The sequence below is a fragment of the Abramis brama genome (genome assembly GCF_963993115.1).
Source record: "Abramis brama genome assembly, chromosome: 6".
Classification (NCBI taxonomy): Eukaryota; Metazoa; Chordata; class Actinopteri; order Cypriniformes; family Leuciscidae; genus Abramis; species Abramis brama.
This window is the reverse complement of record NC_139968.1, coordinates 23,787,044-23,804,526: the sequence shown is the minus strand read 5'-3', so window position 1 is coordinate 23,804,526 and position 17,483 is coordinate 23,787,044. Positions and strand designations below refer to the sequence as shown.

Here is a 17,483-nt window from a genome sequence, read left to right as displayed (position 1 = left end):
TTCTTACTGATTGTATGGGGTGGACAGGTGTCTTTATGCAGCTAACGACCTCAAACAGGTGCATCTAATTTAGGATAATAAATGGAGTGGACATTTTAAAGGCAGACTAACAGGTCTTTGAGGGTCAGAATTCTAGCTGATAGACAGGTGTTCAAATACTTATTTGCAGCTGTATCATGCAAATAAATAGTTAAAAAATCATATATTGTGATTTCTGGAATTTTTTTTTTAGATTATGTCTCTCACAGTGGACATGCACCTACGATGACAATTTCAGACCACTCCATGATTTCCAAGTGGGAGAACTTGCAAAATAGCAGGGTGTTCAAATACTTATTTTCCTCACTGTATATATATATATATATATATATATTATGAAATCATTCTAATGTGATGATTCATTATCAAAGTTGGAAACAGTTCTGCTGCTTAATATTTTTTCATAACCTGTGATACTTTTTTAGGATACTTTGATGAATAAAAAGTAAAAAAAAAAAAAAAAAAAATTAAAATTTAAAAAAAGAAGCAATTTTTTTACAAATAGAAATCTTTTGTAACAACAATATACACTACTGGGCAGTAATTTGGGGTCAGTAATTTTTTTTCTTTCTTTTTTTTGAAATAAATCAATACTTTTATTCAGCAAGGATGTGTTAAATTGATAAAAAGTGATAGTAAAGAAGATTTATATTATTAGAAAATATTTTTTTATTTTGAATAAATGCAGTTCTTTTTAACCTTTTATTCATCAAATATATTAGGCAGCAGAACTGTTTCCAACACTCATAATAAATCAGAATATTAGAATGATTTCTAAAGGATCATGTGATAGACTGGATGTCACATGTGACACTGAAGACTGGAGTAATGATGGTGAAAATTCAGGTTTGCATCACGGGAATAAATTATTTTTTAAAGTATATTCAAATAGAAAACGATTATTTTAAGTTGTAATAATATTTCACAATATTACTGTTTTTTTTCTGTATTTTTGATCAAATAAACGCAGCCTTGATAAGCATTAGAGACTTCTTTCAAAAATATAAAAAAAACGTTTCCAAACTTTGGACCTGTACTGTATATATATATATATACACAACACACACAAATAATAATAAAAAAAAAAGAAAAAATATATATATATATATATATATATATATAAAATATATATAATATATATATATATATGTGTGTGTGTGTGTGTGTGTGTATACAGTATATACATATGCACACATTCACACAAATATATATATATATATACATAAAATATACACACATATTATGGAAACAAAAACATTTATGTTAGATGTGATTAATCGATTTGAAAGTACTAATTATATTATAATGATAAAAACCTAAAAAAGTATACAAGTATTGTCATTAAACTGCTCTAACTAACTAACTAACTAACTAACTAACTAACTAACTAACTAACTAAACTAACTAACTAACTAACTAACTCACTAACTCACTAACTCACTCACTAACTCACTAACTAAAGTCACTCACTAACTCACTAAACTCACTAACTAACTCACTAACTCACTCACTAACTCACTAACTAAACTCACTCACTAACTCACTAAACTCACTAACTAACTCACTAACTCACTCACTAACTCACTAAACTAAATCACTAACTCACTAACAATATGTGCATGACAGATTTAAAGTAAAAGATTGGATAAAATAAAATAAATACAATTGCATACAAGTGAATTACATTAAATTGTTATAAACAAAAAATAATAATAATAATATAAAAATAAAATAAAATAGAATAGAATAGAATAGAATAGAATAGAATAGAATAGAATAGACCCGGCTGCCAGATGTGTAGAACAGCGAATTTGTTGCAGTGTAAGATAATGCTTTGCTTTGTATAGCTCATGTAAAGAATTATGATGCTAGTTTCTTTATATATTCCATATAAATACATTTCCTGTTAAAACTGCCCGAATATTGCTAAAATAGGAAATTACTTGATATATATTTCTAAAACTCAGAGATAAAACCACAGTGATGTTATGTTCTGATATTTAACTGAAGGATCCCAGCAGGTCAAACATGTCCGGTAAGCTTGTTAGAGGATCAGCAAGGTAATATAAGCATGTCATGGGGGCGTATAGTGAGAATTTGTGTTCAGTTTCTGTCTGTGTACAGAAGCCTCATTACACAATGCTACCGCTAGAGATGACAGGCTGTACAGGTAAAAACAACACAGTGTTTGTCACAGCAATACTGTCATGGGCAAAAGTACAGAGCCAGGTGCCGGCACAACATTCACTGGTAAAAACACATCAGCTGAATGTGGTACTGATTCTGACACTGATGAAAATAATTCTCAGGTCATCCAACTGTTTGTTTTAACTGAATGACAGTTCACAGTACATGCACTAATGTGCAAGAAATACAGTGATACATCACTGTCATAATTTTGCGCGTCAGTGAATAGAAACTGAACGACACAGGCAAGGTAATTATTGAGCTTAATGGTTTTTTCAAGGCACCCGATTCAAACTCAAAAACTGTCCGTCACCAAAAAAAACATCAACGAGAATCCCTCCTAGAAACAAGAAGAAAACAAACTTTTTTTATATACTAAAATGCATACAGAACATCAGTTTATTAGTTTGTTTGTTTGGAAATTGCCCCACTGAAATGGAACAATTTATGTTGTTTTGCTCATGTTTTCTGAATAAGGCCCAATGACAATGACTATTTTATTTATTTTTATTTATATAAGTTCATACGATACATATATTTAAAATATATATATATATACAGTATACACACACATATATATATACATATACATATATATATTATAGTATACAGGACCATGGCATTACATTGCTCTAAACAAACAAACACATGTTATGTAAATAACAGCATATAAGTACATATTACATTATTAAAATTAAATTAAATTAAATTAAATTCCATGGCTCATGTTGCTCAAACCATCTAATTAACAAACTAAATAAATATCAAAATAAATAGAGTATATGACAAATAAAAATAACAAAACAAAATTATGAAAATGACTTTTGCAGCTAGTTAGTGAATAATAAATATTTTATCATTCAAATAACATGTGCACAATTGACTACACTGCTAAAGTAACTAGTGATTCCTAAAAGATGTGCCTTTTTTGCTTTGAGATATTGCCCTCTACAATACAAAGTATTGTTTTGTAATTTGGCACTAGCGCTGCAGACGTCGTTGGGAATCTATAACCGAGTCTATTAAGTGTTTATAGGATTTATAGCCCCTTGGTTTATAGTCAATAGAGCTGTGTCTTTATTAGTCGGGCTGAGTTGTTGTTTTGGCCTCTGCTACATGAAAGATTTACCACAGAAAAACCACCGAACCGCATTCAGAGAGCAGAGCGTGGGACTGTCAGGCCATTTTAACCTGCTGGATTCAGACTCATTCACACCTACTCGCATAAGAAAAACATTTGAAGTTATTAAATGCATGCTGGGGTGTTTTTGTCTAATTTCCATCATGCGAAACCTGCAGAATATTGAATCTCTAACCCGTCTATAAATTATATCTAAATTAAGACTGAAATCTGCTCCATTGTGCTGATGTGGAGTCAGTAAATCAATGTTAATTGTGTGATTTTTTTTTATTTTTTTTTTTTCTCATTTAACCAGCCAGGAAACTTTCCCTGAAGACCTTTGAATCTCATACTCACTGCACCTTCATCATCTAAATATATATTTAATGTAATATTTCAACCTCACATGACAGCATTGTTCTGATTGAGAAATCAAATAATAAAACTTACAAAATACATTATTTCATAGTTTAATGTGCAGACACTATCCCCTGGTTTCACAGACAAGGCTTAAGCTAGTCCCAGACTAAAATGCATGTTTGAGCCGTTTTAACTGAAAGCAACTTGCACTGACAAATCTTAAAACATGCCAGTGTCATTGTTTTATCTCAAGATGCACAATAGTATTGGGTTTTGTTTCTACTTAAATGTCCTAACTGAACTAAAGTCTAATCCTGGCTTAATCTAAACCCTGTCTGTAAAACCAGGCCTACAAGTTAGACATTCGTAAGTTGACTTAAAATTGTAAAAAGTGTAAAAAATTAAACACTTTCCAAAAATGTTGTTTGCGCAAACATTCTGTCTTCAATCTAAAAATGTGCGTCTGACAACATACACTATGATAAAACTATCGTAAAAAATACAATAACTGCAGTCTGTATTTAGTGTGCACAATATTTCGAACTGAAAGTCTTAAATTCCATTAGTTATCAATTATAAATTGCAGAAATTCTCTCGAATCTACACATTTGAACTGACATGTAACGTTAGCACTATATACAGCATTCATAAGTTGATTTAAAAAAAAATTGAATAAATGAAACACTTTGAAAATGAAACGCACAATGTTGTTTGCGCAATCCAATTCCAATCCAGTGTGTACGACAATATAAAATACGATAAAAATATCATAAGACAACAATGCGCTATATTTTGATCTTAAAGTCAAGTTACGTCAATTATAAATTACACCGCGATTCTCAATTCTACACATTTGAACCGGAATGTTACATTGACGCTAAGTAGCCTTCAGCATCCGTAGACTTAAAAAAAAAGTGTAAAAATTTAGTTTTTCGCATTCAACATCCTATCTTCAGTCAATAAACAAATGTGTACGACAACGTAAACTACAATAAAACTATCGTAAAACTACAATAAATGCAGTCTGTATTTAGTGTGCACAATATTACGAACTGAAAGTCTTAAATTCCATTAGTTATCAATTATAAATTGCAGTAATTCTCTCGAATCTACACATTTGAACTGACATGTAACGTTAGCACTATATACAGCATTCATAAGTTGATTTAAAAAAAATTGAATAAATGAAACACTTTGAAAATGAAACGCACAATGTTGTTTGCGCAATCCAATTCCAATCCAGTGTGTACGACAATATAAAATACGATAAAACTATCATAAGACAACAATGCGCTATATTTTGATCTTAAAGTCAAGTTACGTCAATTATGACACCGCGATTCTCAATTCTACACATTTGAACCGGAATGTTACATTGACGCTAAGTAGCCTTCAGCATTCATAGACTTAAAAAAAAGTGTAAAAATTTGGTTTTTCGCATTCAACATCCTATCTTCAGTCAATAAACAAATGTGTACGACATCGTAAACTACAATAAAACTATCGTAAAACTACAATAAATGCAGTCTGTATTTAGTGTGCACAATATTACGAACTGAAAGTCTTAAATTCCATTAGTTATCAATTGCAGCAATTCTCTCGAATCTACACATTTGAACTGACATGTAACGTTAGCACTATAAGTACGGCATTCATAAGTTGATTTTTTAAAAAATTGAATAAATGAAACACTTTAAAAATGAAACACATGATGTTGTTTGCGCAATCCAATTCCAATCCAGTGTGTATGACAATATAAAATACGATAAGACAACAATGCGCTATATTTTGATCTTAAAGTCAAGTTACGTCAATTATGACATAAACCGCGATTCTCAATTCTACACATTTGAACCGGAATGTTACATTGACACTAAGTAGCCTTCAGCATTCGACTTAAAAAAAGGTGCAAAAATTGTGTTCATCCTATCTTCAGTCAATAAACAAATGTGTACGACAACGTAAACTACAATAAAACTATCGTAATACTACAATAAATGCAGCCTGTACAAAGTGTGTGATATATTCCGAGCTGAAAATTTTAAGTTTTATCAATTACCAGTTATAAATAACACAGCGATTCTCGATTCTACATATGAACTAGCATGCAAACCAACTGAGAACCAAATGGCTCAACAAAATATTCCAACGCACTTTAAAAGTGTTGAAAACCAATGGCATTGGAATTGTTTTGAGAACCAAAGGCATTTTGGCATCAATACACACACAATAATATGCTAATTATCAAAAATACTAAACTTAACAATACAAGAAAAACATTTTACATCAATTATAAATTACAATCACAATGAGTTTGTCCTTCAGTTTTGATGTCAAAACATAAACGGATATGCACATAAGAAATGCAACAACAAAAAAATGACAAAGAAACCATCAATTTTGTGCAAGACTGTGCATGTAAACAAAATTAAAAAGTTAAAAGAAAACAACAACTTTTTAATCTGAACCCATTTACAAGGACGGTTTTCAATTGTTTCCTCACACAAAGCTATCATATGACTTAGAATATTATGCAAAACTCATATTTTTAGGTCATTTTATGGAGCTTGACAGCCGTGAAGTCGCTATATGAAAAAGAACAGTGTGAACATTGTTCAAAAGTTTTTAGTTTTTGTTCGTCAGAGAGAAATAACAACATGCAGGTTTGGAATGACATGAGATAGAATATATTGAATTTTTGGCTGAACCAATTCTTTGATGTTAATGATGTCATTTGAACGGTTACGAAACTAAATGTGTGTCTGCGTGCATTAACGGCTGCTTACGAGTGTGTTTGTGTGCATCTGTGTCTGTGCAAAAGTAGTGACAGTACTGATCTGAATTTAAAAGACCCCCTGTTGTTCTTCACCGAAGTTAAAAGCGTCACATCAGAGCGTTTTCGCCTTTGAGAAACATCAGGCCTATAGGTGCTGCAAACATCTGCTTTCATTTCATCACATCGATATTTAAGGCATATTTGACAGCGAAAGGTATCAGACCAGAGAAAGTAAGGTTTGCTATCAAGTGTAATTGAATGCGTCAGAGCGGTGTGCGAGTGTGGGAGTCAAATGTAAATGCAGGGATGGAAGTAGGACTGTGTGTCCTTTGATTTTTGCAGCTCTTGTAGTCTTTGGCCTGCTTTGCCTTCCACACACTTTATTCTATACATTCAGATGAAGTCCAAAGGGCACAAACAAAGGCAGAAATGCTTTCAAAGGAGCGCGACAACAACAAATGCGCTCTGATATACACTGGCCTCCATCCCTCCATCCCCAACAAGCCCAAATTGCCACACTGAAAACAACAAATTAAAGTACAATATGTCAAGTGCAACAGTGACACGTTTGTGACTCCAAAGTCACTTGGCGCCCAACGCGGGGCAGAAACCTTCAGAGTAATAATTGATTTATCAGACGTAGGACAATTTCAGCACATAAAACCTCTTTCTCTGAGCTGTTCTTATGACAGATGGCTACAAGAGATATAAAAGTAAACTTTGCTTTTATATCTAGATATATACACCACAAAACTGGTCAAGAACTTTGACAATACGTTTTTTATTTTGCCATTATTATTTGTATTATTATTGCACGTCCTTGAATTGTCATTATGAAAATGCAAATCTCATTCTCGTAAAAAACAAACAAACTAAAAAAAGTTGCGGAATTAAATTTCTAAGTACAATCAACTTGGATGTTTAAGTCATATCAACTTAAATTACATTAAACCGATTTAAACGAGTTGAATCTTGCATAAGGCTGTTAAAGCAATGTAAAAACACATGTTGTCATAACTTATTGATCATATGATTTTTTTACAAGTGAACGTCTTTGTTGTTGTACTGCCTTCAATTTATGCATTTTTTTTTCCAAAAAATATCACATATAGATATAGACTCTAGATTTCAAGACTAATTAGCCATTGCTTATGCAGATAGCAGTATGATACGCCATTAAAGATATTTGAATTTCTAATTACAGCAAGTTTAAAAGATACAGAAATGTGACGGACTTAACTTAGGCGCCAGAAATACGACCATAAATATCAATTAGGCAATAGCCGTGAAAACTTAGTGAAGTACATAATCCCGATGCATGAAGATGCCCATGAGCGGCGAGTTAAAACTGCCGTCGCTCTCCATGAATCTCGAGGATCAAAGACACTCTCTGTGATAAAGGGAGACATTTTTACTCTCGCTAATGGGTTAGAAACACAACTGCAACCATCTCCAAGACTACAGCCGTCCATTAGCATCGAAACCGAAGGTTCCTTCGCCAGTCATGTGCCAAGTAATGATTTCCTTTGCAAACAGAAACATGAGCATTTGCAGTAATGAATTGGCACTTTCCACAAAAATGGTACAAATAGGCCCTGAAACTCTTAAAAATGATTTTTTTCTCAAAAATGATTTTTTTCTGTCAGCATCCCCCCCCCCCCCAACTGTTTTAACCATGTTACCAATGTTTCAGACATGTCTAAATACAGTTTAAAACATATTTAGCATTTTTTCTAGAATTAATTATTAAATAATTATAGAATTTTGATTAAAAATACAATGTAATGGATTTATACCAATGTATTAAATAATAAAAAGTAAAAAAAATCAACAGGATGAGGTGTCAAATTTAGCCTAAATTAAGCGGTCACATAGTAAGAGACCAAAATAGACCAAAAGTTGATTTCTTTTTTTTCTTACAACAACTTCGGTAACAGAATTGAATGGTTGAGCTTTACAAATGCAGTAAACACATTTTTGTAAAAGCTGTGTGCAAAAAAAAAAAAAAAAAGAGATTTTTTTATACTGTACATCTGATGTGCTTAAAACTAGCTATTTTTCATACTAGGTTAATTCTATGCTTCATAATACTCTAATAACAAAAGTATAAATGCCTGTTCATGCCAAGGACAGCTAATTAGTTCTAATACAGTCATTGCTATAGTTAGCCTAACTATAAAGTTATTGTTGTTGGTGTGATCGTGCCTTAATGGTAGATATAATAGACATATAAATAGTTCACACGAATAAAAAACACGGGATTGTGCGTCAAATGCTTTAGAAAATAATAATAATTGGACACCAAAAGTTTTATCATTATTAATATTTTATTTAGGAGTAAAAGCCAATGTAGCCTAGAACTTGTAACTAGCAATTTCGAAGAAAACGAGACACGAATGGTTCTTGGCAGAGAAGTCACTGGTGGGACTGTACTCCGTTAACATCTGAATGATTTTTATGTCAAACTGACGTAACGAACTGGAGGTCAAGAATTACATCATCGACCGGTGAGCCTGGAATTCATTCGTAGTATGTCTTAAATAAAAACGATAATGTTAAATTATGCATGGCCGTTTGAGGAACGGGAAACTACAGATATATTGCTGCGTACCTGTTTTAAATCTTATTCTAAAAGAAACAGTGATAAACTAGACAGAAACCATGAAGAGGGAATACTCAAGCCGTAAGCATCAGGCATGGCCTTCAGCAGATTCATGAACGGGCTGAAGAACACCCTTCAGGAGTTGGCAGCTGAATCGACTGACAGTGTATACACATACATACATGTATTTTTTCCCACATACATCAATATCACACTGCAAGTTAACATTGCATGCAGTCTGTATGCATGCATGTATGTATGCATGCATGTATGTATGTATGTATGTATGCATGTATGCATGCATGTATGCATGCATGTATGTATGCATGTATGTATGTATGTATGCATGAATGCATGCATGCATGAATGCATGCATGTATGAATGCATGCATGCATATATGCATAACATTGCATGCAGTTGGATCTGCCAGATGCTTTATTATAAAAAGGTTTTTACACTTTATTACTCCAAACACATATTTCGATACAACAGTCAATGCGGTCTAATGTTGCAGCTGTATTTGAGCTATGAACCATTTATTGTGAAAAACACAGAACACCATATCCTAATGATAAATACTCAGTCCTGACCCTGAGGCACATGTGCGAACAATGTGTTCTCTAAAACAAATACTCGAAGTTCACACGAAATGGCGGTCATTTTAAGATCTGTTTAATGAAGCTAAACACCCAAAACCTAATGAGCAATATTTAAAATAAGGATGATTTCACTTCAATAATGGATTATAAAACCAAGACCCAACTGCAATAACTAGATCCACGCTGCCAAAACAGAAACCAAGCACGAGAGGGGAACATTTCTCAAGCCAATCTTTCACAACTGAATCATGAGTCAAGTCTTAAACCAATATGAAAATTTCATACAATTTTCAACAAAGACCTATCCCAGGAAAACAGCATTAATAACCAGCCCGGCACTCCAGATTGCTATCATCCGCATGCATGATTCCAAAATCCTCATTCTTTACATAAATTTAAGCCTTTTAAACCAGAGATTGCTTCCAGATTCACACAGAGCACCAAATTACCACCTGAACCACAACGCCACCTGATTCCATTTATTATAAATCTACTCTGCCATGTTGCAAAATTGCATCCAAACAATAAAGCAGTTTGGCTGAACATAAACTCTTACAAAACAAGCACTATGATATGAAGGTCACATAACTCTACAATCACATTATCAAATGGAACGCAAACTTGGTTCAGTTCTTGCTTTCAAGTGGAAATTCTGGTCCAGTGTTAATAATATGACATATTTCTATTAGACAGATTGATACATCACCCAAAAGGAAATATCTAGCCAACATTACACTGGCAGAGACACATTTACCATGCTAAGTATTCAGTCTACAGGCCATTAGTGTTTTCGGGTTCACAGTAATGGAGCCCTTAGGGAGCTACACTTGTTGCGCTGGTTGATTTGTTTATGGTAACCACATTTTGTCAACAGTTTATTGAATGTCTGCTCAATAAACTTGGTAACACCATCCCTTTGTACCAAACCCCACATGGACAGTAAATCCATTTTCATTTACAAGTCAACCCTAATGCTCTGTTGAGATTTTTATGTATAAAAATACAGTTAAAAAGCATTATTCAGATATTATTAAAGCTTTAACCCTTTGTTGTATCATAAAATAGGCTAGATGTAGTCAAAAATGCAGCCATTTGTCAATTAACTTCAGAAGGAAATCAATTTATTATTTTTCATGGAGAACATTTGAAGGATATCATCAGGAATACGGTACAAATCTGATTTTAAAAAGTGAAATCCGTGTATAAAAATGCAGTCCAAAAGCAATATTCAGATATTATTGAAGCATTAACCCTTTATTGGATCACAAATTCGGTAAAATTGTGTCCAATGTCAATTGGAGAAACTTAGAAACTTATTTGGATATTTGAATGATATAATCAAGAATAAGAGAATCAAGAATTGATACGTATAAAAATGCAGTCCAAATCCAATATTCAGATACTGATGAAGCATTAACCCTTTGATGGAATAACAAATTAGGCAAACCTTTGTCAAAGACGTGGCCATTTGTCAATTAGAGAAACTTAGCAGAATGAAATCAGTTTAGTATTTTTCATAGGGGACGTTTAAAGGATATGATCAAAAATACGATATTTAATGTTAAAAAGTGAGATCTGTGTAATGCAGTCCCAAAAGCAATATTCAGATATTATTGAAGCATTAACCCTTTGTTGGATCACAAATTATGCAAAATTTTGTCAATTAGAGAAACTTAGCAGATGGAAATCAAATTATGCTAATTTTTTTTTCATGGAGGACATTTGAAGTATAAATCTGATATTAAATGTTAAAGCATTTTACAATCTATTGGAACAGCCTTGAACATCTTCAAATTGAGAATGATGGTTAATCAAATATCAAGTCGAGGTAATTGTGGGTTTGGTTGCCAGTTTGAGGTGGTGATGCCTTTTAGTGATGAATCATTCGGTTACATTTGCTATTAACCTAATAAACTGTAGTGCTGTAAATGCAACCCTGCCATTTATACTGAGTTCTGTGTGCGCATCTGATGAATCACAACACACTGCATTATTATTCCTAATAAAACACAAAGATAGCACTGCCATCAGGGAGTCAGTTTAGCAGACAATCTCAGCCAGATGCTTTTATTAAAAAAATGACACTCATACCAGAGTTAAACCATAATCTATTGCAAATAAACAACTTTATATCCTCTACAAACTACTTTATATCCCTCAGCTCATTCAAATGTGGATGCAGTTCTGGTCCTGGATGATCCCACCGCATGTTCCCTTTATCCGACACACCCAGTTCAGGTCTTGAAACTTCTGCTAAGGATCTGATTGAATAAATAAGGTATTTTAAGAAAGGCAGACATCCAAAAGGTGCATTTTTGGGGTTCTCCAGAAACCTGAACTGCAAGAACTTTTATATTCTCCAAAGAAACAAAGTCCTCAAGAGCCTGAAAGATGGTTCTTAAAAAAGAGGGTGTTGAGAACCTTTTTAAAGAGTCTAAGATCTCTAAACAGATGTACTTACAACTTCAACAATTAGTTAAAAAACATTTTCTTCTACTACAACTTCTGAGTAAGTATACTTAACTGACTGTTTATTGACTTAGTCAGCAAAGCACTCTTTCTCAGTTACACTCAAGTTATGTAATTATAGTATAGGTAAAATAAATATATAGCCTATAAGCGATAGATAGATAGATAGATAGATAGATAGATAGATAGATAGATAGATAGATAGATAGATAGATAGATAGATAGATAGATAGATAGATAGATACTTCCTAACATACAAAAGTTGTATATCAATAGATAATAGGCCTACATATTTCTTCAATAGCCTAGATGCGTTAATAAAGTAGAGTTTGAAATGCCTTACCTTGCTCAGCTCCAGCCACTGTCAGCGTTTTAACCAGCAGAATTAATCCCGACATGCTCAGAAATGCCAAAATAAAGTCGGACATCGTGGCTGGATGTAGTCCCGAGCAGATCCGTTCTCCGCCAGCGCCGATGATGATGATGATGCCCAAGTTGAGTGAAACCGGTCTGACGCCCCGCAGCGCAGCTCCTCCCGCAGGTGTGCGCGCGCGCGCGTGTGTGTGCGTGTGTGTGACTGTACGGACAACACGGACTGCTTGCGCCTCCGTTTGAGGATAACGAGGTAGGATGGGAGAGAGAGAGAGAGAGAGGGAGGGAGGGAGGTAGGATGGGAGAGAGAGGGAAAGACGGGGATAGGACAACGGTAGGGGTGAGAGAGAGAGAGAGAGAGAGAGAGAGAGAGAGAGAGAGAGAGAGAGAGAGAGAGAGAGAGAGAGAGAGAGAGAGAGAGTGAGAGAGAGAGAGAGAGAGAGAGAGAGACCTATCACAACACTGAATAATGAGAAATGAGATTATGCATGTGGTGGACACTCGACAGACAGACAGACAGATAGGTGGATAGATAGATAGATAGATAGATAGATAGATAGATAGATAGATAGATAGATAGATAGATAGATAGATAGATAGATAGATAGATAGATAGATAGATAGATAGATAGATAGATAGATAGATGACTAAAGGAAATAAATTGTATAATGTTTCTTATAGGTAAAATAAATATAGAGCCTATAAGCGTGATATATATATATATATATAGAGAGAGAGAGAGAGAGAGAGAGAGAGAGAGAGAGAGAGAGAGAGAGAGAGAGAATCCAGAATAAAAAGGATGAGGAAGGAAACCGTACAGAAAGGAGGAAGCACAGGAAGGAAAGACATTGGATGCAAAGACAACAGATGAAAAAAAAGAAAAGAAAGAAAAGGGATGGATTGATCTTGGAAAGAATGAAAGAAGAAAGCAGAGTGGACAAAAAGAAGGAAGGCAGGAAACAAAGATAGAGACAGACAGAACGAATGATATCAAAACAATAGACAGAACATAAAAAGAACAATAGACAGAATGATAGAATGAACAAAAGGACGATAGACAGAACAATAGAACATTACGACAGACAGACGGACAGACAGACAATCTGGTAAATGTGAACTGAAAAGAGAGAGAGAGAGAGAGAGAGAGAGAGAGAGAGAGAGAGAGATAGAGAGAGAGAGAGAGAGAGAGTGTGTGTGTGTGTGTGTGTGTTTAGGGATAGGGGCAGTGTAAGGGGATAGAATATACAGTTTGTACAGTATAAAAACCATTACGCCTATGGAATGTCCTCACAAATCACATAAACATGGCTGTGTGTGTGTGTGTGTGTGTGTGTGTGTGTGTGTGTGTGTGTGTGTGTGTGTGTGTGTGTGTGTGTGTGTGTGCGTGTGTGTGTGTGTGTGTGTGTGAATGAGAAGGACACAGTTCTGAAATCATTGTTTTAAATAACTTTAAATAAATCTAGAGATTGCCCACTAAGACTAGAGGTAACAGCTCAATGTACAAGAAACTCCCAACACATCCAAGCCATACAGAACCACTGTTCCAACTGTGATAAAAGAGAGCACCTCCGTCAGTCTGTCGTTCTCTATGGGGGTCTCTGGAGCCCACAGGTTTAGGTGTATCGATTTCAACTCCAAAATACTATAAAATACTAGCCTACACCATGAAGTCCCGCGCCAAGAAAACAATGAGCATCGGCGCGAGACGCCCGTTGCTTTATATCCACGCGAGGACCAGCAGGGACCAGAGAAACCAAAGCTATGTAACTCGACGAAATCGGATTCCATCAATCTGATTCAGGAACATGTTTCTGGCAGCTAGCTGATCTGACGGCGGTTCTTTGATGCCTTTATCAGGGTTTGGAGCAATACAGGCACTAAAGTCCTGCGGTTATTGGTTTCTTGCACCATTATCCTTACAAAAGAAACAGAGGCCAAGTCCTCTGCCTTTTCATGTGGATGAATTCATTCCCTCCACTCAAAAGAGACAAAGACACACACAGTGATTCAATAAACTCGCGTTTTAATGCAGTTTCGCCATGTTTGTCCTCAGATCTAAGCAGGTGTCCTTGGCGCCACAGAACTTGTGAAAATCCAGCTCTAGCACGTCTGCGCGACTTATGCTAACACGAAAACATCTGCAATTCATGAGCTTTCAGATGTGGATTTTTTTTTTTATTATTATTTTTTTTTAAACATTTGGCATGAGGTATTCAAAATGAGATGTTTAGGAAGTGAGCGGCCGTGTCTGCGCAAAACTCTTTGTTTTGATTTTTGGGACTTGATCTGACAACGTTTCCTGGAATTTCCCATGATGCACTGCGGCGATTTTGTTCAACAATTTTCCTAGATTTAACAAGTCTGGGAATCTTTGAATGACATTTTAGGTTCGTTAAGACAACGCGTGAAGCTGCTAAACATATGCAAAACAACAAGAACAAACATTGCTTTAACAAAAATGCATATATTCGCCTAGATGTGGGCGGAGCTGCCATATGCATATGTATGAACATGTAGCCTAAATATTGGCGTAAAAGATTATTATATCAGTAACACAAGCGTCTTGACAGTGTTATTGCAAAAACTGTAAATAATTTTGTTTAACAAAACGTTTATCAAAACGTAAAAACTGGCTCTACATATGAAACAACTTTCCTGTTTTGCTGACATCATCAAGAACTCTGTTTTTAGCGCCTTCCTTCCGAATTCCCATATAAATGGAGATGACCTTCAAAATCCAGTCAATTCCCTTTTTTTGTATTTGAAATTAATTACTGTATTGTAAAAACATTACTATATTATTATTATTATAAGTAGTAAAAATAACAATAGCTAAAAATAACTATAACAATAAAACTAAATAATATCAATTATTATTTTTATTATAATAAATAGATAAAATAGTTAAATTAATAATAATAAGTATAAATAATAGTAATAATAATTTCTTAAAACAGCTAAAAATAAACATTTTAAAAATAGAAAATAAATAATAATAATAATAATAATAATAACAACTATTATTGTTAATATTAAGTAGTTAATAATAATTTTAAGTTATTATTATTATTATTAATACTATTATTATTAATAGCTAATAATAAATGTTATTATTATTAATGAAAACATATGGAAACAGTTCAATTAATAATATAATAATAATAATAATAATAATTTAATTTTTTATATTAATAACCATAATAATATTAAACAACAAGTTTATTAATAAAAAATAATAAAATAAATACATTTAAAAAATAAATAAGTAATAATTATTATTATTATTACTATTATTAAATAGTCTTGAATGTGTCTATTATTGAACTTTTATTATTAATGGCTAATAACAACAATTGTTATTATTATTATTATGGAAAATAGTTGAAAAAAATATGGAAAATAAATAAATAATAACCATAATAATAATTAACTATTTGAATATTAAAATAACTACATTATTCTTATTATTTTTTAAGGAAAAATAAGGAAAAACTTTCTGCTGCAGTGCTACAAACGACTTTCTCTGCAAACGTGTCCTTAACTGCCAAGGCAACTGTCAAAGCCATATATTTCCTGTGCACAAAGTCATTTCCAGACACATTCATTGGTTGACAATAATAATGCCCTCGATTTTAAAGCATAGATCACTGTATAAGGAAGCCATATGGATGCGTGTAAGCAACCGCATCCTTTACAATCTTTGCTTTTCAATATAAGAGAGAAGAACAGAGTGTCTTTATTACCCAGTTATCATAAATAAAAGCCATACACAAGCCTGGGAGAGAGTGATAGACAGTGTGAGCGTATACACACATCCATCCTGGTGTCAGAGTGTATTACTGCCACCTACAGAACGTCCACACAAACACGTAGAGGTTAATATAGAGCTCAAAATGGGAAACAACATTGTCTCCTGCATACTATTTTCAGCGTTTTTTTCGTTTTTGAAGCTCGCGGTTGGTGGGAATCTTTTATTCTGACTGGCACCGACCCATTAAAAACCTGAGGAGACTTTAGGATGTCACAGCTGTGTTTGAGTGCTCTCTCGTGGCATTCTCTCCCTGTTGAGCCGTACGAAAAAACCCCACCGCACTTCTTCCTTAGCTCAACCAGACACAGACCCCTGGTTTCCCAACTTCCTAATTGGCCACAGCTCTGGAATGGCCTGTGACTCCAAAAGCCCCAGAATTTCAATCAAGCTGCACAAAAGAGGCCTGTGTTTCTCTGAGTCCTTCCCCATCTATCCATTCAGCCCATGTTTGTCTGTCTCGCTCTCATTCTTCTACGGTCTTCCTCACATTGATGGACAGGTACTGAGGTCATAAAGTCATCTTCCACCTCTCGCATGGGGCTAAAATCTGGCTGTCACTCTGTAAATAATTAAAACAGGACGAAGGTTTGTTACTGAATGCTGAAAAGATCTGGAGCCACTAATATCTCTGCTGAATTGCAGATGATTAAACCATTATTTATGGCATTACCAAATAATATATCATTAATACTTTTTAAAAAGTATTAATAATTATTTTCTTTATAAATTGTATTAATAAATAATATAATTAAAAAAATAAACAAAAACAAAAAACATATATAGCCTACGTGTGTGTAACAGGAAAAAAAAATTGTGAGGTGCAACATTTTCTCATGCATATTTTTTTCATGCTCTAGGTTGGTGGAAATATTGTATTATGTATATGTGTATATATATATATATATATATATATCCTTTCACTGAAGTAAAAGAATTGAAAGTGGGGGTGAATCACATTATGAAATAAATACTTTTCTCCAAAACACGCTGGCCATAATTATTGGCTCCCTGTTATTAAATACTTTTTGCAAACTCCTTTTGCCAAGATAACAGATCTGAGTTTTCTCCTATAATGCCTGATGAGTTTGGAGAACACCTGACGAGATCAGAGACCATTCCTCCATACAGAATCTCTCCAGATCCTTC

The 17,483-nt window shown here is 33.8% G+C and overlaps 1 protein-coding gene across 1 annotated transcript in view; it reads right to left on the bottom strand.

The window, feature by feature from the left end:
* The window catches only part of LOC311085876 (low-density lipoprotein receptor-related protein 1B-like), a gene marked incomplete at its 3' end in the record, with an annotated part of 59,778 nt that extends 47,166 nt beyond the window's left edge, over positions 1–12,612 (bottom strand). Inside the window, exon 1 of the mRNA XM_084118492.1 lies at positions 12,497–12,612. Within this exon, the coding sequence (XP_083974618.1) occupies positions 12,497–12,581 (85 nt within the window). The 5' untranslated portion in view covers positions 12,582–12,612. The remainder of the gene's footprint in view (positions 1–12,496) is intronic.
* Between the last annotated feature and the right edge of the window lie 4,871 nt (positions 12,613–17,483).